The 27,988-nt window shown below is 35.8% G+C and overlaps 2 protein-coding genes across 2 annotated transcripts in view; one reads left to right on the top strand and one right to left on the bottom strand.

Moving 5' to 3' along the window:
* Positions 1–435: 435 nt before the first annotated feature.
* Positions 436–6,573, top strand: EXOSC8 (exosome component 8; the record flags this gene model as incomplete). Its single annotated transcript, XM_079721956.1, has 11 exons — positions 436–452; positions 1,575–1,611; positions 1,845–1,908; positions 2,687–2,760; positions 3,847–3,892; positions 4,600–4,693; positions 4,782–4,827; positions 5,247–5,343; positions 5,647–5,767; positions 5,995–6,101; positions 6,431–6,573. 11 exons carry the CDS (start codon positions 436–438, stop codon positions 6,544–6,546), a joined length of 819 nt encoding a protein of 272 aa, XP_079578082.1. The 3' UTR covers positions 6,547–6,573.
* The window catches only part of SUPT20H (SPT20 homolog, SAGA complex component), a gene marked incomplete at its 5' end in the record, with an annotated part of 33,417 nt that continues 11,995 nt past the window's right edge, over positions 6,567–27,988 (bottom strand). The window contains 16 exon segments of the mRNA XM_079721955.1: positions 6,567–7,060; positions 7,819–7,922; positions 9,295–9,400; positions 12,835–12,957; positions 14,868–14,923; positions 17,210–17,364; positions 17,912–17,981; positions 19,935–20,093; positions 20,227–20,329; positions 20,887–21,004; positions 21,571–21,603; positions 22,171–22,197; positions 23,696–23,853; positions 24,984–25,055; positions 27,571–27,627; positions 27,727–27,883. Of these exon segments, the coding sequence (XP_079578081.1) occupies positions 6,920–7,060; positions 7,819–7,922; positions 9,295–9,400; positions 12,835–12,957; positions 14,868–14,923; positions 17,210–17,364; positions 17,912–17,981; positions 19,935–20,093; positions 20,227–20,329; positions 20,887–21,004; positions 21,571–21,603; positions 22,171–22,197; positions 23,696–23,853; positions 24,984–25,055; positions 27,571–27,627; positions 27,727–27,883 (1,639 nt within the window). The 3' untranslated portion in view covers positions 6,567–6,919.

Genomic DNA, 27,988 nt, shown 5'->3' with positions numbered 1-27,988 from the left:
CCGATTCGTCAAAACGCGTCAAAGTCTAGGAAACCTCGAGGGGCGTCTGCCTAGGGGAAGTCTAAGCAAAAGCAGTCTGGAAACCTTCCCCACGCCGCCCGCTCCGCCCACTCCACCCTGCCTTCGAGATACCCGGCAGCTGGAGAAGGGCGCAGACGTCAGCGTTGAAAGTGCGAAGCGGCGCCGTAGAGCCGGCGGAAGGGGCGGTGCTACCCAGCCGGCGGCTGCGCAGACGCAGACGCGCAGACGCAGACGCGCAGACGCGCAGACGCAGACGCGCAGACGCAGACGCGCAGACGCAGACGCGCAGACGCAGACGCGCAGACGCAGACGCGCAGACGCAGACGCGCAGACGCAGACGCGCAGACGCAGACGCGCAGACGCAGACGCGCAGACGCAGACGCGCAGACGCAGACGCAGACCCACGGGAGGAAGATGGCTGCCGGCTTCAGGTGAGTGTGGGAGGCTGGCGGGCGGGAGTTCGTACCGTGCCGGTTGGTGGCTCCCGTTACCCGGAATTTTCTCACCGGGAAGCCCCCCGCCACCTGGTTCCCACTTCTTTCCACCACGGAAGCGGGCGGCGGGCGGGAGGATTGGAGGTGGTAGTAGTGAAAGGAAAGGGGGCGTCTTCCCGCTGGGGAGGCGAGCGCTGGAAGGGGCTGTGTTGAGCTCGGTACCCGCTGCGAGCGCTGTGGCCTGGTGTTTAGTGGACCTGCAGCCCCAGGGGAGCAGTTGTAACCTCGTGAAAAGTGTTCTGTTAGAAGCACCTGCCACGCTGCTCTCCCTCTCCCTTGAAATTTATTTCTAAAAGCGTTGTTCCTCGTTCGGAAGGTTTTACTTAAGCGTTTTTGCTGCCGCTCTGGAGAAGCTTGTAGATTTTTGTTCTGAGTCCAGTTTTAAATAAATAAAAGAAATAAGATTCCAAAGGAAACCAATTGTACTGAAACAGTTATCTGTTTATATAAATTCCAAGTTTATGGTATAATGAGATATACATCTGTTTTAGAATTAACTTGCTTAATTGAGATATCCTGGGGAGCTTAGTAACTAACTCCTGGAATTTCGAAGTAACGATGAGTCTTACAGGTACCTTTGACAACTCTAAAGTAAAAACGAAAACATTTACTCTCTGTGGTTGTTAAAGTCGCAGGTACGGCCAATATTATAATGGTTTATTGCCAACGGTCGTAATTGAAGAGTATGCTTTAAGTCACGGGATAGTGAAAAATATGTAACTTTTTTTTCCCCTGCCCACCAAGAATCCCTGCTTCAGAGTGAGAGTGATGTTATTTTCACACCTGTATTAACCTCTTCTAAAGATGCCCTAGGGTTTTGGGCTCCAACCCTATACTGGTTTAAAGCAAAATTAAGGACAGCCTTTGAGTATGGTTATTGCAAAGGTATCTAATTTTTATAATTAGCAACACGTGGCAACATAAACGTTAGAATTCATGAAAGAAACTTAGTTACAAATTTTGGAGATTTCTGCTCCATCACCACACTATTAAGATTTTTGCCAGTTTCTGGATTTGTATTGATTTACTAATTTATCTCATTTTTAACCTGTGTTTCAGAACTGTGGAACCTCTGGAGTATTACAGGAGATTTTTGGTAAGTAAAGGTGGTTATGTACATTTTTTGCCTTTTGATAATGATATCATGTGTTTTCATACAAATATCATTATATTGCACACCTAACCTAATATGTCATACGACAATTATACCTCAGTTTTTAAAAGATAATTTTCAAGTAATTCAAATTAATTTGAATTAACAAGGTTTAGTGTATTTTCACTGGTGTTTATAAAATATACATGTAGATGTACTTTCATATATTTATTTAGAAAGAGAATTGCCGTCCTGATGGAAGAGAACTTGGTGAATTCAGAACCACAACTGTCAACATAGGTGAGGGTATTTTGAGTTCTAAAACAGAATGTTGAAGTTGCTTCAGTTCTGAAAATAGTTTTTTTTTAAAGTAAATTTTTCTTTGTAAAGTTTTTTAAACTCACTGTCCTCTCAGTTGTTATGCTCATTTTAAATTTTAAAGTAACTGTAAAGTGTTTCCTGCCTTCCCCTGTTCAAAACTTCTAAGACATGGTTTTCTTATATATCCTACATTTATTAAACCTTCTGTTGCAAACATGGAATTGCCCAATTTTACCTATATGACATTCCCAAGTTTTAGCCTCTGAGCCATTTAAACAGTATTTCAGACAAATTCTACCGTGTCTAAGGGATTACAGTGATTTTTGTGTCAAGAGATTTAAATCTTTGTAACAGTCCTGTGATTGAACAACAAAGGATTAACTTACTTCAGGGACAATGAACAGTCCTTAGACTGGTGCAGCTGACCCTTGAACGACGAGGGTGTTGGGGTGCCGGCCCCGCACAGTCAGAAATCCGAGCGTAATTTTACAGTTATGGATTGGTGCTCCGTAACTGAGGCTCTGCATCCTCAGGCTCAACCAACTGTGGATCGTGTAGTACTGTGGTAATATTTATTGGGAATAATCCTTGTATATAGGTGGAAGGGTGCATTTCAAACCCATGTTGCCCAGGGGTCAACTGTAATTTTAAAAATACTCAAGGAATAAATTTTCATAAACAACTTAGATATGTAGCAAGATAAAATCATATGTAGAAGACGAAAACACTTTTTCATTTTGTTTAAATACTTTTTCAGGTTCAATTGGTACTGCAGATGGTTCTTCTTTAGTGAAGCTGGGAAATACTACAGTAATTTGTGGAATTAAAGCGGTAGGTTTACTGTATATATTACTAAGATTTGAGTTACTAAATTAGCTTCATATACTTAATAGATTGTAATATACACTTATAGTTCTGTTGATTAGGCAATCAGGTGTCAGTTTTTTAGTATTTGTTTTCATTTCCCAAGTTTTCACCTTTGAGTTTTAGATAATACAACCCAAGTTTAATGGCTCTTAATTACAATTTATGAACATTCTCAAATGTGCTGAAATGGAACAGTTTAAAAAAATCTTCACCACCTTTACTTTTTAAAGAATTTGGTTGTAATTTGAGAAATTGAGAGATTTTTGGTGACATATTTTTATCTAGTGATGCCATTTAATTTGTGCAAATGTGTAGAAATTGCTCAAAAGAAAAGCTTGAGGGAATAATAGCTACTATTTACTGAGTATTTGCTATGTTCCAGGCACCTTATGTTAAGTGTTTTACAGAATTATCCAGTTTAATCCTCAGAATAATCATTTGAAGTATTTCTCTCTTCATTTCCTATTTTACATGACATTCAGTAACTTGTCTAGGAACATAAGGCTCATAAATAGAACTTGTCTAACTCTAAAGCCTCTGCTTTTTGTACACTGAACTCTGAGTTACTTAACCTAAGTTCATTCAATAACTGGCCCAAAGTCTCTCAGCCAAAAGGTGTGGGTCTGACTTTTGAACAAGGTCAGTAATTCTAGGGCTTTTGCTCTTGACCATTATACCATCAATTCCTAAATCTGACTGTGTCAGTATCACCTGGAGTTTAAATTCAGATTCTTGGCTACCGAATAAGAGAATCTATTTTCTTTCTCTTAGGAAGACAGGGTGGGATGGGAAATCTAAAGAGCCCCAAGTAATTTTGATGAGTAGCACTACCATCAGCTGTGCTACACTGCCTTCTTGCCTTGCAGAGCTAGTGAAGAGTGGTCCAGTGTTCCTAGAGCCCCTGACATACGTTCCCAAGCTCATCTTCCCAGTAGATGCTCATGATGTAGTTAACTAGCTAAGATGGTCTTTGGTAGCACCTTCCATAACTGACTTCTTCACAATTTTTTAGTAGCTTCTTTCATAGGAAACATTTGTCTGCTTCTGTAGGAATTTGGAGCACCACCAACAGATGCCCCTGATAAAGGATATGTTGGTAAGTTAAATGGCTTCATAAATTTTATACAAATACTTTAAAAGTTAATACTATTATAGTTAAATCTTAGTAGGTGAGTTGAAAATTATTCATAAGCTTCAGACGTCCCTGAAAAGTTTTATGTATGTTTATGTTAGAAGATAGCATAATAGCAAGATACAGAATTTTGTAAATACCTTTTATCAAACTTGTTTGATCACTTTTGGTTTATACAGATGTCATCAACCAAGAAAATAGATTCTCTTAGGCAAAGGGCTGTAATTGCAAACTTTTCTGTTCCATAAAGAATTTTCCTTTATACCACTATGTGATTTTTTTTCTTAACTTGGACCATCTTTTCTTTATGGTAGGAACCAACATTTTAAAAATGCATAACAGTTGGTATGACTAGAGGGGCTGTCTACTGTTACAGATTGGGGTATTTTGAAAGAAACCTAGAAACTTTTCTGAATAATTTAGGATTGAGGCTGTTTCTTAAACACATGCTTTTTTTTGGCGGGCGGTTATTTGTGTGGGAAAAAATAAACTTTAAGCATAAGATTCTCACAAAGATGAAAAAGAATATAATTGATGTGTTACAATGCTTTCCACTTGGAAAGCCTATCCATGCCTACAGTTGTCTTTGCCGTGGATTGATATTATCTTTAAAACTAAACGAGAGGTGAAATTTGGTTCATAGCTGCAGTTTCTTTCAGTTCCTAATGTAGATCTATCACCTCTGTGTTCCTGGAGATTTCGGTCTGGACCTCCTGGAGAAGAGGCCCAGGTGGCCAGCCAGTTCATTGCAGATGTCATTGAAAAGTAAGATCATCATGATAAAATGTGACTATCATTCATTTTAGAGAGTTTTTGAACTTTTATTTACTGTGTTCTATGTCTTCAAATCAAGTTCACAGGTAATTCAGAAAGAGGACTTATGTATCTCTCCAGGAAAGGTAAGAGGAATAAAGAAGCTATGAGCTTTTCTTAATTCTGAAATTTTTTTTTTTTTTTTTTTTTTTGGCGGTACGTGGGCCTCTCACTGTTGTGGTCCCTCCCGTTGCGGAGCACAGGCTCCGGACGCGCAGGCTCAGTGGCCATGGCTCATGGGCCCAGCCGCTCCGCGGCATGTGGGATCCTCCCAGACCAGGGCACGAACCGGCGTCCCCTGCATTGGCAGGCGGACTCTCAACCACTGCGCCACCAGGGAAGCCCTGAAATGTTTTTTTGTGGGGGAAATTTAATTTTTTTTTTAAGTTTCTGAGCCTTGAAGGTTATCTTGATTGTCTAGCCAAGGGTGTGGCTTGTAAGTAGAAACAAATACTGCATTATAGCAATCAGAAGGCTCTAATTTCCACTTTGTTTAAACTTTTAGCTTGCTTGGGTTCTATACTGTGATCTCATTTGCCTCAACCATGATGGAAACATTTTGGATGCTTGCACCTTTGCTTTGTTAGCAGCTTTAAAAAATGGTAAGCAACGTTAATAAAAGGGAATATTCCTACTTATGTGTCAGAATGTTCCGTTTTGGTAAAATTTCTCAAATTTTTAAAGGTTTTTGTTAAGACTTACCTATCATTCATGTGTTTCTAAATTAAAGAAAAACATATTTGTATCTATTGTATTTGCCTTAATTGTTCTAAGATATATATTTTAAAAAATAATACTTCTGGACAAGTTTAATAGAGGGAAAAGTGAATTAATGAAGCATAGAACGCCTTTTTGTTTCTTTCACTAGAGTGAGAGACTGACTTTACATATTCGCCTTTTTCTAGTACAGTTGCCTCAAGTTACTATAAATGAAGAAACTGCTTTAGCAGAAGTTAATTTAAAGAAGAAAAGTTATTTGAATATTAGAACTCATCCAGTTGCAACTTCCTTTGCTGTGTTTGATGAGTAAGTTAATCAAATGTATTAAAAGGTTGTATATTTAATTGAAGGGAGGACAAAGATTCTTACAAGTAGTAGAATTTCAGGTTGCTATTAACTTTTCTGGTTTCTACCAGTTCTGTCTAGCTCCTTACTTAAGCTAAAATGCAGGTAGTGAGTTTAATTTGTACTTCTTTCTAAAATAAAATTTGTCCCATGGGTTGATAATTTATACCTTTTCATTTTTAAAATAGCACTCTGCTTATAGTTGACCCTACTGAAGAGGAGGAAAACCTGGCAACTGGAACCTTAACAGTAGTAATGGACGAGGAAGGCAAGCTGTGTTGTCTTCACAAACCAGGTATGCACTTTCCTTCCATTGCAGTACTAAACACATAGATGAAAACTCAGCATGAGCTTCTTTATATTAGGGAGGGCCAAATGGAACATGGGATGTTTTACTGGTTTACGTAATGTAAATTTACTATGGTTTCTTTGTTACTTCAGATGCCTTGCATTTTTATATTGTACGTCAGTGGTTCTTAACCTTCAGGAGGTCTTGTTAAAACATAACCTGCAAATCTTGAGACTACACCACTGGTTTATATTATTCACTTTTTTGGTTTTACGTCAATAACTTGACATGATGTAGATCATTTAAAAATAAGTGTTGGCACAATAATTTTTCAGGTGGAAGTGGACTGACTGGAGCTAAACTTCAAGATTGTATGAGCCGAGCAGTTACAAGACACAAAGAAGTAAAAAAACTGATGGATGAAGTATTTAAGAGTATGAAACCCAAATAAACCACCACCACATTTTCAAAACAGATTTGTAAAAACTGTATTTGTTACACTGTGCACAAACCTTTTATACTAAATAAATATCAAACTACATTCTTCTGAAAGATGTTTCTAGTATTTCTTAGGTCACTTCTGTATTATGTACAGTGAAACCATTTTTAAAAAGCAATGACTTAGGCAAACCCACCCTAATGGTTCGTTAAACCATTTCCCTGTTTTTATTTAAAAATCATAGGGTTGTGCTTCTATATAAAGTTTGTATATCTAGCAATGTAAAATACTGACACATGTTAAAAAACAAAAACGAAGTAGAAACTCAGAATCCTTTTGATTCAATGCTCTTACGTTTTTAAAAAGAAAAAAAATAACGCAAGACTCAGAATTTTGGAGTGGTTGGCGTGCCTCTCTTCATTTTACTTTTTGACTGGCTGCCTGTATGCCGATGACGATGTAGCTGAGCTGTCTGTGCTGCTGCTGCTGCCGCCATAGCCATTTGATGCTGCAAGAACCGCAACTGCTGCAAAGCAGAAGGGAAAAAATCAAGTTAGGTTAAAGGTAGGCAGGTATGGAAGATGCTTTTCCTGAGAGTGATGAAAACAACAAAACTGAAAGGGAGAAAGCACCAAGGTAACAAAAAAGGACTATACCACATCAGGACAATGCACAGTCAAACAGCACCAGTGGCACAGAAGCCTCCTGCGGGCTTTAAAAATGGTTCTTGGTAAACTTCAAAAGTATTTCTGTTACTTTGCCTGACCAGTCTATATTGCAGTAACTCAGCAACTTCAGTTACCATATTGTTGTATGATAGTTTATAGCAATATAAAACCACCCTGCAAATTAAAGAAAGTCAACTATAATATGCTGACTTCTAGAATAATGGAACAACATTCTTCAAAAACAGGTATGACATTTACAAATAGGAACACTGGTACACTTGCCTTTTTCTGCAGTACAGTATTAAAAAGTTAACCATTGGCACTTACAACTAACTATTTCAAAATGTACTGAAACCTATAAAAATGTATGTTAATGTGCCACCAGCACTTCAGGAAGGATTTTGAATTAGGAAAAGAGTATGACTTAAATGTACAAAATATTCAGTGCTCCAAGTTCACTGGCTAAAATTGTCAGACTTTTAAATAAAATTTGCTATTTACCAATTACTGTATAGTCTTAGAAGACAGTAACATTAAAACTAAAGTAAGGTATTTTGAAGTACTTTTGGAGCAGAGTATGTTTAAAAATGTAACCAGAGTGAAGTTGCTGGATTACTTGGATCTGTTGCTGCTGCTGTTGAAAGGCAGAGGAGAGCTGGAATCTCTGCTGAGGAAGGCTTTGCTCAGGTCTGTTCTCGGCAGAGCCAAGCTGAGACAACACTACAGAGAGGAGAAGGGGAAAGCAGGCCAGTCAGAAAGTTTGAAGGCTACCAGGGTTAGAAAAGGACAACACAGAAAATGAAATAATAGAAAAGTATCAGTATGATTAAGTATCAAATCACAGACATTTCAGAATAAATTTAGTACAGTCTCCTGTTAGTTGAGGGTACCATTGATGATAGAACTTCCTGGACATGGAAGAGAAGGGAGAGCATGTGGGCCAAAGCACTGTACCCCTCTCTTTTCTTACATCTCAATGAAACTTGATACTAGTGCTATTTTGTTGAGAAGGCTTTCTAGCAAAATGCTGAATACAGTATGTTATTTTAAAATATAACCAATCAGGTAGGAAATGGAGTGGGAGAAATCCCAACTACCATAAGGACAAAACTGGTAGACAAGCAGTAAAAGATTAGCAACAAAGGTGGTGAACCTTTTAGAGCTGAGTCAGATCAGGGACAAGTTCAACTCTCATTGCTCAGTTGAGGACATTTCAGACCTGGATCGTTTGAGTGACTCAAAGCTTAAAGGTAATTAGTGGCAAGTCGAGCTAGGAACATTCTCATTTTTCAGCCTAGAGTTCTTTCCACTAAATTACACTACAGCTATTTTAGGAATAGCTTGTGGGGTAAAAGTTTATACTAATAAATTTCCATTTGGAAATTCACTGCCTCTAAATTAGAACTTTACATAAATTATTCCAAATTCGGACACTGGGAATTATATCGGGTTCTAAAGGCACCATAGTAAGTCCAGTGATAATTCAAAATGTTAACGTGTTCACTCATTAATCCTCAAACAGTATATCAGTTTTCTTATACATGTGGCTTCTTTTAATTAAATGTAGTTATAATTGCCATCTTCAATTGATGAAATGATCTTCATTAAAGGTATATCTTTGCTGCACCATTTATTACTAGAAGTGGTGAGCAATCATTTAGTACAATCACATTTTTTTACAAGTGTCTTACAGAAGCTAAGCTACTTGACTATTAAGTCCTAATTCATACAACAAGCCACTGGAATGAGAAAAGATTGTGCAATCTGGAAAAATGCAGTCTCAATAACCCAGGAAAACTGAAAAGCTAACAGCTTTAGAAGCTTCCTAGTAAATTGAGTAACTGTAAAATTTTCCCAACAAAATTTAACATGAGGAAAACATTAACTGCTGTTAATATATGTAGGTCAAAGCACTTTAAACAATTATCAAAATAATGAAAAAAATCTGAGTGCCATCAATTAATAGTTCACACATTAAATACAACTAAAGTTTTTCCTTGTAACTGCGCAAGGAAAATAAATAGTTAAAATGGTGAGATCACAAATAGATACTTTAAATAAATTCAACATATTTAGTTATGAAGATACCAACCAGCTGCCTGTGACTGCATATAACTTCCTACTCCAGCAAGGTTAATAACTGCAGTGTGCTGAGCAGATAAGGCCTGTTCTTGACTGGTACAACTTTGTTCAGAACCCTGAATAAAAAGATAATACGTGACTTGTACAAAAATAAAAACAATTTTGGATTGGTGGAATTAGTATTTTATTCCTGTATGAAAAAAAAAATCAACATTAGTCTAGGTCTTGCAAAAAGAATGGCCTAAGGAAAAGACATCAAAGGTATTTAGAATTAGCAAGAATAAGCTTATGGTATTTTGAAAGCAAGAAAATAAAACCTAATTTTCAGAACTGATACTGTATTAAAAATAATTACTAAGGCTTCTATAAAGCTTCATCAGAACTTTTTTTTTAATTGAAGTATAGTTGATTTGCAATATTGTGTTAGTTTCAGGTACAGAGCAAAGTAATTCAGTTGTATATATACACACACACATATTTTTCAATTATTTTCCCTTATAGGTTATTACAAGATATTGAAGGTAGCTCCCTGTGCTATGTTAAATCCTTGTTGCTTATCGATTTTCTGTATAATAGTCTGTATATTTTCTGTATAACAGTTAATCCCATACTCCTAATTTAAGCGCCCCTGCAACATGGTAATCATACATTTGTTTTCTATGTCTGTGTCTGTGGGTCTGTTTCTGTCTGGTATATAGATTCATTTGTATTATTTTTTAGATTCAACATATAAGTGATATCATATAACATTAGTCTTGCTCTGTCTGACTTAGTTCGCTTAGTTTGATATTCTCTAGGTCCATCCACATTGCTGTAAATGGCAGTATTTCATTCTTTCTATGGCTAATATTCCACTGTATATATATATATACCACATCGTCTTAAGCCAATTATCTGTTGGTGGCACTTGGGTTGTTTCTGCCTTGGCTATTATAAACAGTGCTGCTATGAACATGGGGGTGGCATGTATCTTTTCAAATTAGAGTTTTCATCTTTTCTGGGTATATACCCAGGAATGGGAGTGCTGGATCATATGGCAGCTTGGGTTTTAGTTTTTTAAGGAACCTCCATACTCTTCTCCGTAGTGGCTGCGCCAATTTACATTTCCACTAGCAGTGCAAGAGGACTCCCTTTTCATCTATTTAGGCCTGCCCATTTTTTGATAGGGCTGTTTGTTTTTTCAATATTGCTTCTATAAAACTTCATCAGAACAAGTTTTTAAAGCTTTAAACACTGCAACATAGTACTAGAACTTCTAGTGAGCACATTCAAGAAAAGGAAACAAAAAGGCATATAGATTAAAAAGAAAAAATAACTGCCCTTATTTGCAAATGGCATTGACTATCTAGGAAAAACACCCTAATGAATCTACAAAAAAACTTCTAGAACAAATAAGTGAGGTCAGTAAGATTGCAGAACACAAGATCAACATACAAAAACATACAAAAACAATTCTGTATACTAGCAATGAACATGTAGAAAACGAAATTAAAAACAATACCATTAACAATTTCCCAAGAATGGGAAAAAAAAAAGGGAGGGAGGGAGGGAGGGAGAAAGGAAGAAAGGAAGGGAGGAAGGAAGGGAAAGAAAGAGAAAGAAAACTAAAGAAACTTAGGTGTAAATCTATGAAACATACAGGTTTTGTATGCTGAAAACTAGCTGATAGAGCTAGCCTAGATAGAGACACACTGTGTTCATGGACTAGAAAACTCACAGTCAACGTCGTAAGCCTTTCCCAAAATGACCTTTAGGTTTAACTCAATTCCTTTAAAAATTCCAGCGAAGTCTTCTGTAGATATAGGTAAGATGATTCTAAAATTCATAAGGAAAGGCAAAGGATCTAGAACAGCTAAAGAATTTTGAAAAAGAAGGATAACATCGGAGGAATCACTGTGTCTGATTTTAAGACTTACTATATATATATGTGTGTGTATGTATATATGTATGTGTGTGTGTATATATATACTTAGTCTACAGTGATCACAACAGTATGGTACTAACAGAGTGACAGATATTAATACATAGATGGGTGAAACAGAGCAGAGAATACAGAAATAGAGCCACACAAACACAGTCAACTGACCTTTGACAAAGGTGCATAAGTAATTCAGTTGAGGAGGATGGCTTTTCTAACAAATGGTGCTGGAGCAAATGGACATCCATATCCCCCCATAAAATGAACCTGGACGAAAGTCTCATACCTTTTATAAAAATCAACTGAAAATGGATCATAGATTTAAATGGAAACTATAAGAAAAAACCTTTTGGGCCTAGGGCTAGGTGAGGAGAGTTCTCAGACTTAATACATAAAGCACAATTCATTAAAAAAAAAAAAAAAAAGATAACTCAGACTTCCAGAAGCAATTCAAATGTCCATCGATGGATAAATGGATAAACAAAATGTGATATATAAATACAATGAAATACTATTCAGCCTTAAAAAGGAATTTCTGACACATGCTACAACATGGATGAACCTTTTGGGTATTACGCTAAATTAAACAGGTCAGTCACAAATAGACAAATACTGTATAATTTCACTTATATGAGGTGCCTGGAGTAGTCAAACTCACAGAAACAGAAAGTTGGCTAGAAGGAGGGGGAAATAAGTTGTTTAATGGGTATAGAGTTTCACTTTTGCAAGATGAAAAAGTTCTGGAGATTGGCTGCACAACAATATGAATATACTTAATGCTACTAAACTGCATATTTAGAAATGGTTAAAATGGTAAATTTTATGTTACAGTATTTTACAATTTTGTAAAGAAAGTGCAAATCAAGAATTTTATATCCAGCCAAGTAATCCTTTATGTGTTAATAAAGAAAAATAGCTTTAAATATGTGCCCTTCCTGAGAAATCTAATAGAGGATGAGCATTATCCAATCAAGATTTGACTGGGTAATCTTTGGTGGAAGGACTGATAGTGAACATTACATATATTTAATTGTGAACTAAGAGAAACGATGAGGGTGGGACTCAACAATCAGTAATTTTTAGTTTCCCAGATGATTCCGAAGTGCAGCAAAGGTTCAGAAAAACCTGAAGTTCCTTATACTACTTTAATTTACTTTAGTTCTTGTTCAATTTCATTTTGTTTGGCAATATACAAAGTATTTGTTTTTGTCTATCTTCGCTCTGTTCTATGCTTCAAGATAAAAAGAATATCTCTATTCTAATAGACACAAAATACTATCAAAAGAAGGATGATGACGGGGTAGAAAATACATGGCCTATAGAGGCAGAAAGACCTGGACTTGAATCCCTGGCCCTGCCACTCGATGTATGGTTGTGAGCAAGTCAGTCACCTGAATCTATTTCAGACTATGCAATACGCAAGATGGAAGTGACATCATCTATTCAAGTATGGCTGTTGTGAGAATTAGAAACAGGCACCCAATAACTGATAGCTGCTATTGTTAATGAAGAACCACACATGAAAAGTTGGTTCAAACAATTTAAATAAAAACACTTGAAATATGCTTGGCATATACCAAAAAAGGTTATAATTCTATGATACAAAGCATATGGAGGGTAGAAAGGACATACCTGCTCCCCTGGCTGTTGAGGAATAGAAGTTGTGGGTTGCTGAGGTTGCTGTGGTGTAAACTGAGAAAGCTGCTGCTGCTGCTGCTGCTGCAGTGTGTTAAAAATGAGCGAGCCACCTGGAAGCTATTAAGTATTTAAGCAAGAATTAATTAGCCGATTTCAGATTAAATTTCTTTATTCTACAAACATTTCTGGAGCATTCACTATGTGTCAGGCATTCTTCCAGGGACTGAGGAAACAGGTGAACAAAAATGGAAACAAAACAAGATTCCTGCCCTTAAAAAAAGGAACAATCGCTTTAAACACAATTTTTAAGTGCTGTTACTTTGGCTCTCAAATATGTTAGTAATCTCCAGTGTAAGTCTTTCTGCTTCAAGTTAATAGTTAGCTATCCAAATATACATACTGCTTTTATTTAACTGCTTTTATACATCAACACAAAACAGCATTAAATGCATTTGGAAGTATAAACAAGAAGCTAGTGATAATCAGAGATATATATTAAGAAAACTCGTCTCCCTAAATTTGGTCTAGCTTTGCCCTAAACCAGAAATGCATGCATTTTTATATAACATAGCTAGGAATTCCAAAGCTGAAAAGAAAGTGCATTAGATGTCCATATTTAGTTTGGAGACATTACTTGCTCTGTCATTCTGAATCTAAATTAATTAAAAACAAACAAACAAAAAAAACTTTAAAAAAAGAAGCATCCAGAAAACTCCACACTAAAAACTAAAACTATGCATTCCAAATGCATCAGGAAACAAATGGTTTTTCCACTTTATTCTATAGGAGTTTAAGTTAAAAGCACTTTGAAGTTTTGTGGGAAAGTCCAAGCAAATATCAAATACAGAACTCTTAGGTCTTTATAGTCAAAAAAGGTGTCTCGGGTCAAAAGCTCTATACCCAGCACAGCTCACTGTTAGGTAAACCTGGACAAAGCACAGGTCAAATGTTCCTTCCTCAATTAGGTAGACAGTAATAAATGTTGCAAAATATAATTTATAAGGTGGCTTTGCCCTCAATCCTTATTATCAGTGCTATTAAGGAATCCCACTCCTCTTAACACTGAGACTAATCCTTGTAGAAATTCCTACAGCAAAATGCAGGAAAGTTGGCTAAATAAACCAATGTATCCATATCACAATTAGATTATTCTGCAATTAGTCTGTAAATACTGACACTGTTTGCATATTGTATACAGGAAATAAGTTTTAAGATTTAGTTCTAAGTGTATTTCCTGATTTATTACTTCTGAATATCAGGTTGGGTTGATCTGTTTGTTATTGTTATTTCCCAATAATCCATAGCTCTGCCATTCTTTGTCTCCAAATCTTTATATTTATGTCTACCTTTTCTAAAAATTCTCTGTAGATAATCCCATCCATTTTCCAACCTACTAGCTTAATACTGAATTCCATCCTTAAATGACCTAGCATAACACTCAGAATATTTTAAGTTCACAACATGTACTAAATTCTTTACCTACAATCTCTCTTTATACGTTAACATTGATAAAATGTGTTAAGAAAAGCCTCACTACTGGACACAAACTGTAATCTAACAAACATTTATTGACTGACTACTAGGTGCCTGGCACTGTGCCACGAAGTCATATTCTCCTCAGGAAAAGAACACACATACCTAATTTTAAAACTTTCTATTCACACAGAAAATCTACTATAAGCAAACAGCAATACCTACATGCATACATAAAAAGTCTGTTAAGAGAGAAATTATTTCTAAGTATACCTGCTGCTACTATTGTAGGCAAGTTATTTTCCTTGGCAGTTGTCAACTCTCCCCTCTGGAACTAGTTCTTGATTTGGCAATGGTGCCAGAGCCGATGAAAGTGCAGTACATAGGATACCAATTCTTTCCCCTTATCTACTTGAACTTGCAAAGGTAACCACACCCTTAGAAGATTCTGGACAACCTCAAAACTTCAAATGCTGATATATACAAACTTACATGGTTAAAAACAAACAAACAAAAACTATAAAAACTTTAATAAAAAGCAGTTTCAGGTTTACCTGGAGTAGATTTAAGGGCCTGAGACTTGAAGTATTTTTTAAACCAAATGGAACACCTATTAAATAAAACTCATGGTTAAAACAGGGAATTAAAACTTTATTATACTTGAAAGTATTTTATACTTTAGTATATAAAAATACTTTAAAGTACTTCCTGCACAGATGTGCTTATTTTCTATATTTAAAAAATTTCTTACAAGCAAAAAACCCCCTATTTTCACCAATACCAAAGATGTGGGCACCAGATGTACACTACAATCTGTATTTTAGAAACTGAGACTTCTTTATAACTATTTTGACTGTTGGCTGGAAAAGTAATCTAGCAGTATGCAAACACCATAAACATAATAAAACTATCACTGTTGTGCAAATACATTTCAGGGACTGGCATCTATTTATATTCCTCAGTGCTAAACAGCATATGACAATAACCCTATCTCTGAGAAGCAGTGTGCTCTGTGCCATTTTTTAAAGTACAAATGCTAATATTAATAATGCTAAAGAACGCTGCTGAATTTTGTGTGTAAGGATCAAGCTGAAAGTCAGGAAACGATGCTCTGTTAATTCTGAACTTATTCCCCAAAATCTGTGACACAACATGGAGCACATCATAAAGCAGGGGTTGGCAAACTCTTCCAGTAGGCTTTGTGGGCCATACAGACTCTCATATACTCTTTCTTTTGTCTTTTTTAAAAAAAACAAACTTTAAAAAATGTAAAACTATTCTTAGCTTAGATGTGGGTTATAGTTTGCTGATCCCAGTCTCAAAGTATGTATTGTATATATTTTCCTCACTAAATATACCAATTCGAACACTAGTTAAAAATGTATATAGTCCTCTAAGCAGATAACTGTACTAAAAAAGATGCAGGGCAAATAATGCACAGATGACAGTATGAAAGTCTTGTATAAGAAATGGAAAATGCATAATCAGATAAAAATGTGACAATACTGATATTCCCTCCAGGATTCTCATGAAAAAAAAAAAAAGACATAACACCCTTTAAAGGTGGATGATATCTGTATAATGTTTTATAGCTTTCTAAAGGCACTTTCATATCACTTCATTTATTTCTCATAAGTACCAAATGAATTTAGAAATTTTCACTCCCATTTTAGAATAGATGAAACTCAGGCTAAGGGAGAAAAATTAAGTGACTGCTTTCAGACCCCACAGTTAGCATTTGGAGCCACAAGTAACTGGTAGAATTATATGTAAATATAAAATCCTAAATTCAACACTGATTCCATTTCCAGGGCTTCTGTCACTAGAGCATATTTATACATATTAAAATAAGAATATGAGCTAGAATTAGAAAATCACAGCAATATAACATGTTTAAATTATATTCTTTGGATTCTCTTTCTCTTAACTCATAGAAAGTTTCAGATAAGTTTTTCTGACTATGCCGAGTTTACTTTTCCTGTTAATTTTTTCTCAGTAGTAAGAAATCGAACTGTTCTGAGATATAATACATTCTCTTAAAGAGCATTTAAAAACGGCACAAGTCAGGACTTCCCTGGTGGTGCGGTAGTTAAGACTACGTGCCTGGATTCAATCCCTGGTCCGGGAACTAGATCCCACACGCATGCCGCAACTAAGAGTTCGCATGCCAGAACTAAGGGGCCCGCCTGCTGCAACTAAGACCTGATGCAACCAAATAATTAGTAAAATTTAAAAAAAAGCACAAGTTGTTAAAACTCTTTTTCAGTATATGTAATTATAATTATTACTACTACTGCAAGAAAACTACTACTAATGATGATGACAGCAAATATTTTTGAATGTTTATCACATCTCAGGCATAGTTTAAGCACCTCATCTGTATTTATTCATTCAATCCTCACAATTATGAGGTAAAGTATTATTATTATCCACATTTATGAAGAAAGTGAGGCACAAAGGTAACTCTGTCATGATTACACAGTTAGAGTAAGCTGCACAAGCAGGGTTCAAATCAGGCAGTCTGGCTCCAGAACTGAGGCTTTAAATGCCATGCTGTGTTGCTTTTCTTGCTCACATATGTTTTCAAAATACATTTCCTTTACCTGGGACAGGACTACACTGACAATTATAAAAGTTACTTTTATAATAATCTTTGGAAGGTAAAGATAAAATTTGCAGAGACATAGGCTTACCAAGTTTCCTCACAGAGAAGTTCATAGTTAGATGGGTTTTTAATTCAAATACCAGAACTCTTAAAGCTTTTGAAAGGAAATATTTCCGACATAATACTTCATAAAATAAGGATGTTAAATGTTTAAATAATATCGTTAAATGGCATTTTTACATAAGCATGGACTTTAATTTTATTAGAGGTTATTATTTCTAATATTCTGACCTGCTTGAGAAGCTGCCTGCATTGCACTGGGCAATGCATTTGGTAGCAGACCTCCTGAGGGTAGAAGGCCACTCAAGTTTATTCCTGCAGGAGTTATGGCACCAGTGTTACAGCCCAGCATAGGGTTTGAACCACTCATCAAAGCTTGAGCTCCACTGCAGGAGAATAAGACAGAGCATTAAACTAGCACTATAAAAGGGAAAATCAGCCACATAATTCCTTGGATTAAAAAACAAACCACTAAACAAACACAGATATTTGTCTTAAATGTCAATTTGGAGGCTTAGTTTCATTTTTTTGCTAGAAAGTGACAGCAAGGTTGGCTAAAATTAAGTACAGTTTATTTATCAATTAAGTACTATATATTTATCAAGTACTGTATATTTATCAAGTACTATATATTTAAAATACAATTTGGAAGAGTAATGTCCTAATCAATGGATTAAAAGATGGTAAAACAGAGGATAAACAGGAAAATCTAAGCCGCTGTCAATGTGTAGTAGTATCATCTTAGTGCATGTAATAGATTGATCACCTAAAATTAAAACATACTTGTTGAGATAGCTTCTATCCACATAGAAACTATTTTCTTTCAATTTCAATAATATGCAATTTGTTCTTAATTTCACAAATAAGAATTTCTTTAGATTGCTTACAGTATCTTAAAAAAAAAAAAAAATCAGGGCATCAATGCAAACTTACCAAACAGAGCCCACTACATTGATGAAGTTAAGTCCAGCAGAGTTTGCCATGACTTGGGTGGCCGTGGTTCCTGTAGTTATAGATGTTACCATGGTGGAAAGAGGAATGGTCGTTACAGGCATTGCCTGGCTCAGAGACCTTTGCTGCTGAGCAAACTGAGTTAACAAAGTGGGCTGAGGGGTGAAGCCTGAATCTTGGGGAGTAGGGGTAGCTGAAGGGGTAATAGGAGTTGAGCTCTGAGCATCAGGAGGGTGTGGGGTCGATGAAGGGGTTGGTGTAGGAGTAGATGGCTTAGGAGTTCCAGATCCTGCTCATTGAGAAAAATAAAAATTGCTAGTTTGTTATAAATGGCCAGTCCTTTTTAAAATAAGGTTAATGGAATCTTATTTAGCACTGACAATTTGTTCCAGTTTTTTTTTAAAGCAGTTAACTGCAAGTGTTAATTTCTACACATGATACATGAGTGTTGCTACACTCAATTACAATTAAGGATGCAGTATATCACCTACAAATCCCATCAGAGGTGCTATTACAGTAACAGTAAAAATATACGTTTGTATTCTACCACAATACCCATTTAAAAGTTAGTTTCCTACATGCTACCTTTGGCCTATAAAGTTTAAAAGGACTTCAAATTAATTTTTGTTATTTACGATTTCACTAATTTAGGACTTCACTTAGAAATATTGCTTATTTTCTGTTAACAGTCTGAGATAAACTCTGAACATATTTAATAAATTACATATGATTAACAATCATATTTGGCACCTAGATATACATATTTAATTCCTAACACATCAAGTTTATCCTGACAAACAAATTTTACAAAACACAGTAATAAAGCAAATATTTGAGAGATAATACTGCATCTTTAACAGTAACTGTGTACTTCTGTTTAAATGTAGAATGTATAGAAAATCTGTTGTGAATGAAGTATGCACAGTTTATCAACTTTAAAAAAAACAAAAACAAAAAACAAAAACCAAAAAAATAAAACCAAAAGCTCTTGAGGTGTTTTCTTTTTTAGCTTTCATGTCCTGCAGAAAGAAAGGAAAGAAATGTGAATGTCCAGAAGCTGTCACTCAACCCTTACTTAAAGTAACAACTGTGTGCAGTAGATTAACATAATCCATACCCACAACATAAGAAGTGTGAATAAGACTTTCAGGAAATTTATAAATTTTTCTTTGTGCAAAACAAGAAGGCAGAAAAATTACACCTTTTGAGCTATCAAGATGAAGATGTTTACTTCTAATGCAAAGACCACCCTGTCACTGTGCAGTGTACTAAAACTTTCAGCACACATTAGTTATTTATTAAAAAATCTAAAAAACTGGAATGCTTTTTTGCAAGTTGGTACCTAAATATCTCAGATATTTACTAATTTGAAGAAATTCTCCCAAACTAACGCTAGAATTCTTGAATAACTTCTTGATGTTAAAAAAAAAAAAAGTATTCAGTAGTAAAAATTACATTTTAATATCTTCAGGTGCTTTATGATCATCCCACATTTTAGTAACTGATAACAATTTATAAGAGTGTAAGAGTGTTATTGAAAAATCGGCTTTCAGTTTACTGTATCACCACCTTGGAACTAGTTGGCTTCTTACATTTACAAAGATAAGACTGCAGCAACAACTCTTATGACTTTTTTTCCATATCAGCTGCATAGTTTACATAAAATGTAAAATGCCCAAGGGTACACTGGAATAAAAAATAATTTGGACTCTTATTGCCACATTTAACTACCAGATTATTTTTTTCAGGAGATGTGTAGGTTGCAAGTCTATAAGAAAGGTATACACAAGGTGCATACATAAATACAGAAAAACAAATACAATTACAATAAACATGTAATACATACAGTCAACAAGAGATTGGCATGAAGCGTCTCAAAATTTATACATTTTGGGTAGACAGTACATTCAGATTTCACTATTTCACTGGTCAAAAAGAGGCATCTTAAGAAACACTAATGCAAAAGCTTACAAAGAGTTAATGAAGAATTTAAGTTATGACTCACTTTGTGATGAACTGGCAGGTGACAGGGCAGCTGGAGAAAGCATGCTAACTTGATTGAGATCCATGGATGACTTCCGAGAAAGACTTGGTGGCTTAGAAGCAGGAGGAGGAGTTGGAGATTTAAGAAAGCTGCTGACCTGCTGTGGTGTAAAATAGTTACCTAGAAGAAAAATATACACGTTGTTTCCTAGATTCACAATTTAAAATTCTGAGTAAATCAAAATATGAGTAAATGGATTATGATCATCTGTTGTTTCTTACTCTAGATTACAAAAAACTAAGGAATGTAATACCTGAGGAACTATTTCCTGAGCTTGAGGGAAGTTTGATGGGTGGAGGTCGATGTTTTACTCCCTTCCCCAATACTGAAGACTGAACTGACAGGGTCTCAGGCTGCTAAGACAGTGACATTAAGCATACTCATTAAAATTAAGGTCAAATCAGAAATTCACAAATTAGTAACACTATTATAACCCCTGGATGAAAACACAGTTTAAAAAAGTGCAATGTACTTTTAATGTTTATAGATTGGGTATTACAGGTGTTTCAAAAAAATGTAATTCCACATAAGGAGATCCATGAGATAACTTACAGTATACACAGGATGAAGGAAAGATTTCTGAGTAATAAGGGGGGGAGAAAGTTTGAGGGAGAAGAGCAGAGTAAGATGACAGCAAAGCTTCACCCTTAAATCGTCTCCAGAAAAATAGTAACTGTTGACGCCAGGTGGGTGATCAGTATACACAGATGTTCATTACACTTTTTGCTCTACCTCTGTGTACATTTGAAAGTTTCCATCATAAAAAGTGAAGTAATAAAAAGAAAATCAAAAGTAAAAACAAAACTAAACAATACCCCTATCCCTCATAAAACAGTCCTTAACATTTCTCAGATTCCTTGAGAACAATTAGGCAGAAAAAAGTAACAGCGCAAAAAAAGCTAAGCAAACACACTTCTGTTTCCTTCCCTGGAGAAGGCTGACTCAAGCTCGCTGAGCCACTGGAGCTATGCGACATCTTCACTGGACATTTGGCTTCGTTCTGGACCAGTTCCTGGTACTGACTGACTACTCTGAAATATTAGGGGGAAAACAGGTAATGATTAGCTAACTATTTTAAACATAAATTTACTACATAGGAAATAAATAGTAACTGTTAATGAAACAAGTTCTATCAAAAATAACACAAAAATTAAAATTAGACAATTTATCTTTGATAAAAGCACATTCTTCTAATATTTTCAATAACAAGCTAGTGCTGAAAACATTTTGCTAATTAACAATCTAAAGATAACTTGCAGTATCTTGTCTCTAATACAGAAATTACAGGGATTATTTCACCAATAAGTAGCCAAAAGAACTACCCATTGACTCTCCCTTATATTCTGATTAAACTATTACCTAGAAATCATTTTCCTTAGCTACTGTAGATATATCTAAGTTCTCTTATTTTAAATAAAGCTACATTTTAAACATTATCCTTTTAGTTGTTACTTTCCTAATTCTATTTAAAAATCCTAGTAATACCTAGGCATAATTAAAATCAAAGCTTTAACTTCGAATGGAGTAGTCTCTACCCTACAAGAGTGAAGTTTATCATATCCACCCAGATCACAAATAAAGATGCAAATATTTTTACCTCTCAGCATCAGTCTTTGATCCAATAATGAACCTAAATTGTTTTTAAAAAAAGAAGAGAAAAGTATTAGATAGACTTGTTTTAAGGAGCCCTGAGATTACTTTTGAAGACTTCCATATTTTAGTGACAGTAATTTTATAAACTGAATTAAAATCTACCAAGGTATCATGAAAACAAAAATTTTAAAATACATTAAAAAATAGGAAGCAATGACCAAGCTCTGCATGCATTACAAAATAATTCTGTGAATAAGTTGGCTGATTTAATTTAAAGGAGATTTACTTTGGCAGAAAACCTATGTTTCAAAACAAAATCTGGGCTGAAAGTTACCAAGTGCTATACACCCTTACAAGTGTCTGTCCTACAGCAATATTCACTGAACTACCGTGTACAAAGCCTTTGGCCTTCCTCTCACTTTAACCTTTGATTTTGGAAGACATTATTAATGTCTATATAGCAGGCCCTTAGAATATATTTTAGATGAGGAAGATGGTTTATCATCAATTTAAATAAAAAGTCTTTATCAAGTCTTAAAAGAGTTTGACATTTATATGATTTCTTAACGTATTAAAATAGTGAGTTTGTTTATTTTTTAATTACCAATTTGAATGATCATCTGTGGAGAAGCTGAAATATAAAATGTAAAAAAAGAAAAACTTGGTTAATGCAGCTCAAACTTTGACTTCATAGCTATAATCAAGTAATTTATGAATATGGGAGAAGGACTAGAAGGTAATAAACAATGCAGCATTTCTGCAGCAACGTCCTGATGTAAAAGGCAAAAAATTCAATTCTCTTCTTGTCAAATCTCATCAGTTGGCTTTTTGAACAATTTTTTTTTTTAATGAGAGAACATATGCCCTTGTGTTTGAGAAAAGTTAATAACTATTTAAAATGACCAATGTGTATCTTTAAAGGGAGGACTACAAAATATAGCTAATCGAAATACCTGATTTTTCTACTTAGCATACAAAAATAAAAACTGCTAATGTGAAAAAATTAGCTGAGGATTGATTCCCTGACTGCTGTTTCCTCCCATTGACTTTTACTTCGGTATTGGTGAGGTTACTCTTTAAAATCCATTTTTCTGCCATGGTTTCAATTAGTATTTTGTAAGGATTTAACATAGAGCTGGCCCCTGCTTTTTTCTGCTGAGGTTCTCTTTATTTTTCCTTCTTTTCAAAATAGCATCGACTTGATTAAAAAGCAGAACTAATAATAAAACGAACAAGGAAAACAAAACTAAATACGGGTACCTTGTAGTAAATACATGTAGCCCGTAAGCTTAGGAATATCAACTTCCGTTGGTGCTCTATATCTGCAGATTCTGCATCCCCAGATTCAACCACCATGGAATGAAAATACTTGGGGGGAAAATATTCCAGAAAAGTCCCAAAAAGCAAAACTTGAATTTGCCACGGGCTGGCAACTATTTACGTAACATTTAAATTGTATTTATTACTTATTTACATAGCATTTACACTGTATTAGGTATTGTAAGTAACCCAGATAAAGTACATGGGAGGGATGTACAGAGGTTGCAAATACTACACCATTTTGATATAAGAGACTTGAGCATCTGAAGATTTTGGTATCCAAGGGGGTCCTGGAACCAATCCTCTGTGGATACCAAGGGACAACTATATATGTATTTCTAGAGCCAGTAACTACATTAAGCACTGAGTCTGTGTCCTTACAGGCAGTGCTGAAATATCAAGCATTTTTAACAGCTTTTACATTTAATTTACAGTAAACTTGCTTCCCATTTAAACAAACTATTGCCCAGAAGCACTTCATGCTCACAGAGAGGTTAAAGTCATAAGTGGCAACACATAAATATACCAAGAGGGATATCACGGGCATATCTTTCAAAGCAAATATAAGAATAATTTATAGCACAGGTTTTTTTGTTTTTGTTTGTGTTTTTTAAAGAAATTATTATTTCAAAGAACTCTTGGACAGCATGGTAACTACAATTTAAGTTTACTTAGGTCTGCTGCCAGATCTAACTGGAGTATTTAACTAACAATACAGGGAAACTTTTATTCATTAATAGTTCATCAGTAGTTGCTAAATACATTCTGATGACTTATTTTGTCAACTGCCTGTATTTAACAGAACTCACTGGGATGGAGACATCTGACTGTCACTCTCTTCATCTTCTTTACATGGCTGTATTTTACCATAGTAAAGTGGATCACCAAGTGACTGCAAAATGGTCAGCTTTGTTTTCTGATATGGATTACCAGCTTCACATTCAAATATATAGTCATCTTTTACATCCTGAAAAAGACCGAGCATCCCAAATAAATACCTTCTCCAGTAAATACATAGTCAGAATTAACACAAATCAGGAGTAAATGACACACTAATTTACATCTTGCAATAAAAAGACACATGGAACATAGTCCTTAGAGAAAAAAGCCTAAGGGAAAGAAGCCCAGGATTCTTTTTTCAACATGGTACTTTGGGAACAAGAGTTTCAATGGGATATTTAGTTAACGAAGCCCTAGTGAATGTCAGAATTTCATATACTGAACATATGAATGCAAATATTAAATACTAAAAGGATAAAACTTTCAAAAGCAAACCTGTTTCTATTTGTCATTAGTCTTTTTGCTATTGCACGTACCAAGTATCTCTCATGGGACTTCCCTGGTGGTCCTGTGGTAAAGAATCCGCCTTCCAATTCAGGGAATGTGGGTTTGATCCCTGGTTGGGGAGCTAAGATCCTACATGTCACAGGGCAACTAAGCCCACGCACCACAACTACTGAGCCCACATGCTGCAAACTACAGAGCCCACGCGCCCTAACTACAGAACCCACGCACCACAACTAGAGCGAGAAAACCCGCATGCCGCAACTAGAGAGAAGCCCGTGTGCTGCAACGAAAAGATCCTTCATGCTACAACGAAGATCCCGCGTGTCGCCAACTAAGACCCAACACAGCCAAAAAGAAATTAAAAAAAAAACAAACTCTCATTTCACTCCTAGATTCACATAATTAATTATGCCTATTAATTATGCCACAAAATTAAGTATGCCTTTAAGAAGCCACTGCAATTAGAGAGACATACACAAAACATTTCTCTTTAAAGATATCCTTAGAATAACTTACTAATTATTAATTTGAAACAGAAAACAAATCAGAACTACCAATAGGGGACCAAAACAAAAGTAAAAATGCAGTTAGGCCTTAAAATTGTCCCTAGAATGGAAACCATATTTTATGAAAAACAAAACTAAACCGTTGTTCCTTTTTTTAATTCACTAAACTCCCAGAAAGTTCTTAAAAACAAACAAACAAAAGAAGATCCCAAAATAAAGGCTACTGTACTTTATATGTCTAATAAATTCAGATCCCAGATTAGAAACAGCATCATTAGAAATGGAGACTGCAACGGTTACTTACATGGGCTGGCCAGACTGTTGGTTGTGAGTCATCAGATTTGATAGATTTTTCCACTTTGGCATATTTTTCCACCTAAGCAATCAAATCAAGAGACATCAGATATAATGAAATCAGTATTATGACCAAAGAGAAAAACCTAAGTAACTTAATACAATACACTGAAACGGGGCAGGACCCTTCCCCAACCCGACCCCCCGTCCCCCTGCTTTTGTCTGTGGAAAAACTTTAGTCAAAGAATAAGTTTAATCAGGGAAGTGAGAAAATGCAGAAACAAAGGAAAACAGTCAAGGAGACCAAATAATAAGTTTAGTCATGGAGCAAAGTCAAGGCCCGTTAGTTCCTCCTCAAGGGCTATAGATAATACTCCGAGCCCTATCCTGTGAGCTGTCTTGTAGATACTGTAACCCCACCAGGTGGAAGAAGTCAACTACATGATGACCAGGCTGTAGCCATAACATAAGTTGCCACGATTCCGAGAACTAGCCTCAAAGAAATGGGAACAAACTGACCCTAGAAGTGAAGATTAACTGTCCCTGAAACAATTGAGATGATGCTGGTCAGACCACTGATGACCAGTTTCAAGACGACTGTCAGAGCTGACTGTACTGTTTCTGCATGTAGCCCCCTCCCTCCGTGTATAGAAACTCTTGCTCCCTGATTGTCAGGAGGGGTAGTCGGCCTTTGGACAGGCGCCTGCTCTCCCCCACAGCTGCTGGCATCCAAAATAAAGCAAACTTTCCTTTCCACCAACCTGGCCTCTTTACTGGCTTTTAAGTGGTGAGCAGCTGGACCCCACTTTCGGTTACTATACTTTTTAGCACAAGAATTCTTGAATCGCTAATAACACCAACTACTTATGCTTAAGTAGTTTAAAATTCTCCTGATATATATTCAATTAGACCAACTGGTTTTACAAATAAAATGAAATTAGAATCTCTTTTGCCATTAAACAAGTGTAATAAACACAGCTGCTGTTTTGGACAGTGCCTCTTCTTTATGCTCCATAAGGTGATATCACATTTGACTTTTAGGAAAACTGGGATGTCAGAGGTGATTAGGACCAGGATCTGGATCATTTCCTTTGGCTGGGTCTTTAATGGAACAGGAATTGTCATGTAACAGTGTGGACAAAACTAGGAAGAGACTAGGGAAGTTACATTAGAACTGGTAAAAATTTTTGTAAATCTTTTCCATTTTCTAGTCAGACTTGAACCACATATTCCATGTATCTCCTACCAGTCTGTGTGAACCAAAAGTTCTCATCTTCCTGGTAACCATGATTCTAAGAGTAACAGATTCACTTGGGCATCTGGTAAAAATTCAGATTCCCATATCCCTCCCCTGGAGGCCTGATTCAGTAAGCAGGTCTGAAGTGAGGGTTTAAGTGTGTACGTTTAACTGGTATCCTAGATGCTTCAACAGATCGAGTTAGCCTGAGAAACTTTTTATTAGGGCTTTGCTACTCAAGGCATGGTCTGTGGACTCCAGTGCCACCAACCTAGGAGCTTTTCAGTATTGCAGGATCTCAGGCCCTAGCCCAGACTTGTTGAACTGGAACCTGCATTTTAACAAGCAACCCATGTGATTCTTACGTACATTAAGGTTTTGGAAGCCCTGCTTTAGATATCCAGACTGCCCTCCAAAGCTAAATCCCACACTTTGGTATTTACACTAAACATCTCTTCTCAGGCCACGTTCCTTGAAGGGCGCATAAGTTACTGAAAGATAATGTGGCTTACTCTCTTGAGCTGTATATACAGTGTACTTCTGATGCTTTTGACAATTTTTAAAAAATCAAAGGTAATAAGAATTATACATGTGCTAGCCTGGGAAGGATGCACAGAGCAAACATCTGTTAAAATAACCGACCAATTCTAAAGAATTGAGTGAATAATAAAAATAGGAGAAATGGGGAAACAAAAGAAATATGGGACCTCCCATCAAAAGATCTCTTTCCTGTCTTTGTTCATTTATAGTTCATGTGTTTCATGGGCCAGCAAAGAATACCACCCAAGGCTCCTAATCTTGGCTACTGCTCCAATATTATTAATTTTTAAATTTAGCCAGTGAGAAAAGCAGCATTATCAGGAAATTGTGATGAAATATTATGAAAAAAATCAGTCATTTTATGCATATTATGTAATATGTACCATCTTTTTGCACATTTTGAAATACTTTGGTTATTATTCCTGCTCTAAACACAGACCTATATTAAGGAGTTACATTTTTAGACAAGTTAATGTGAAAACAGAATAGCTGCTGAAAATGAGCAGCTGACTTAAGAAGGGTCTTAGCACAACCTGAGAGAATGAACTAGTGGTTACCAGTGGGGAAAAGGACTGGGAGAGGGGCAATATAGGGGTAATGGGGAAAAAAAGGGTTATTATGGGATTATATAAAATCATATGTGTGAGACTGCTGAAAACTGTAAAGTACTATAGAATTCAAAGAATCTTTCATTCAATAAAATAAATAAATAAAATAAAAAAGAAGTAGTAAGAGTCTCTGTTTTCCCAAAGTTTAAGCTACTATTAGTCAAACTTAGGAACCTTACATGAAAGGACATGCACTTCATGCACTGACTTACATCCACCTCAGAAGGTATGGCCAAATTACAGGGACTCCGTTTCCACATATCCACACACTAAAAAATTAAAAAGAGTATAAATAAATACACTGAACACTGAAAATAAGGCAAGGCATTTGGCAGAATAATAAGCTTCATTTAAAAATATATACTTACGTTTCCTGCTTTAGAAATTTTGAGGTCATAATGCTGACCTGCTTTTCTTTCCTTTCTTTTTTGTAAGAAATCAAGTAATTTTAGCTGAGGAGGAGGTGGACAATGAGACAGATCCTGCTGCCGATTCAGCGAGGACCTGGAATATCTCTTGAAACACCTGAAATATTAAGAGATTGAACTACAGAAAGCTAATACAAGAAACTCAGAATAAACATGGTTTAAATTAGTAGGCGTTAAATGTGTAATTAAATCACAAATATCC

This window comes from Hyperoodon ampullatus (assembly GCF_949752795.1).
Source record: "Hyperoodon ampullatus genome assembly, chromosome: 16".
Classification (NCBI taxonomy): Eukaryota; Metazoa; Chordata; class Mammalia; order Artiodactyla; family Ziphiidae; genus Hyperoodon; species Hyperoodon ampullatus.
The sequence above is the reverse complement of the archived record's forward strand: the minus strand, read 5'-3'. Positions and strand labels throughout refer to the sequence as shown.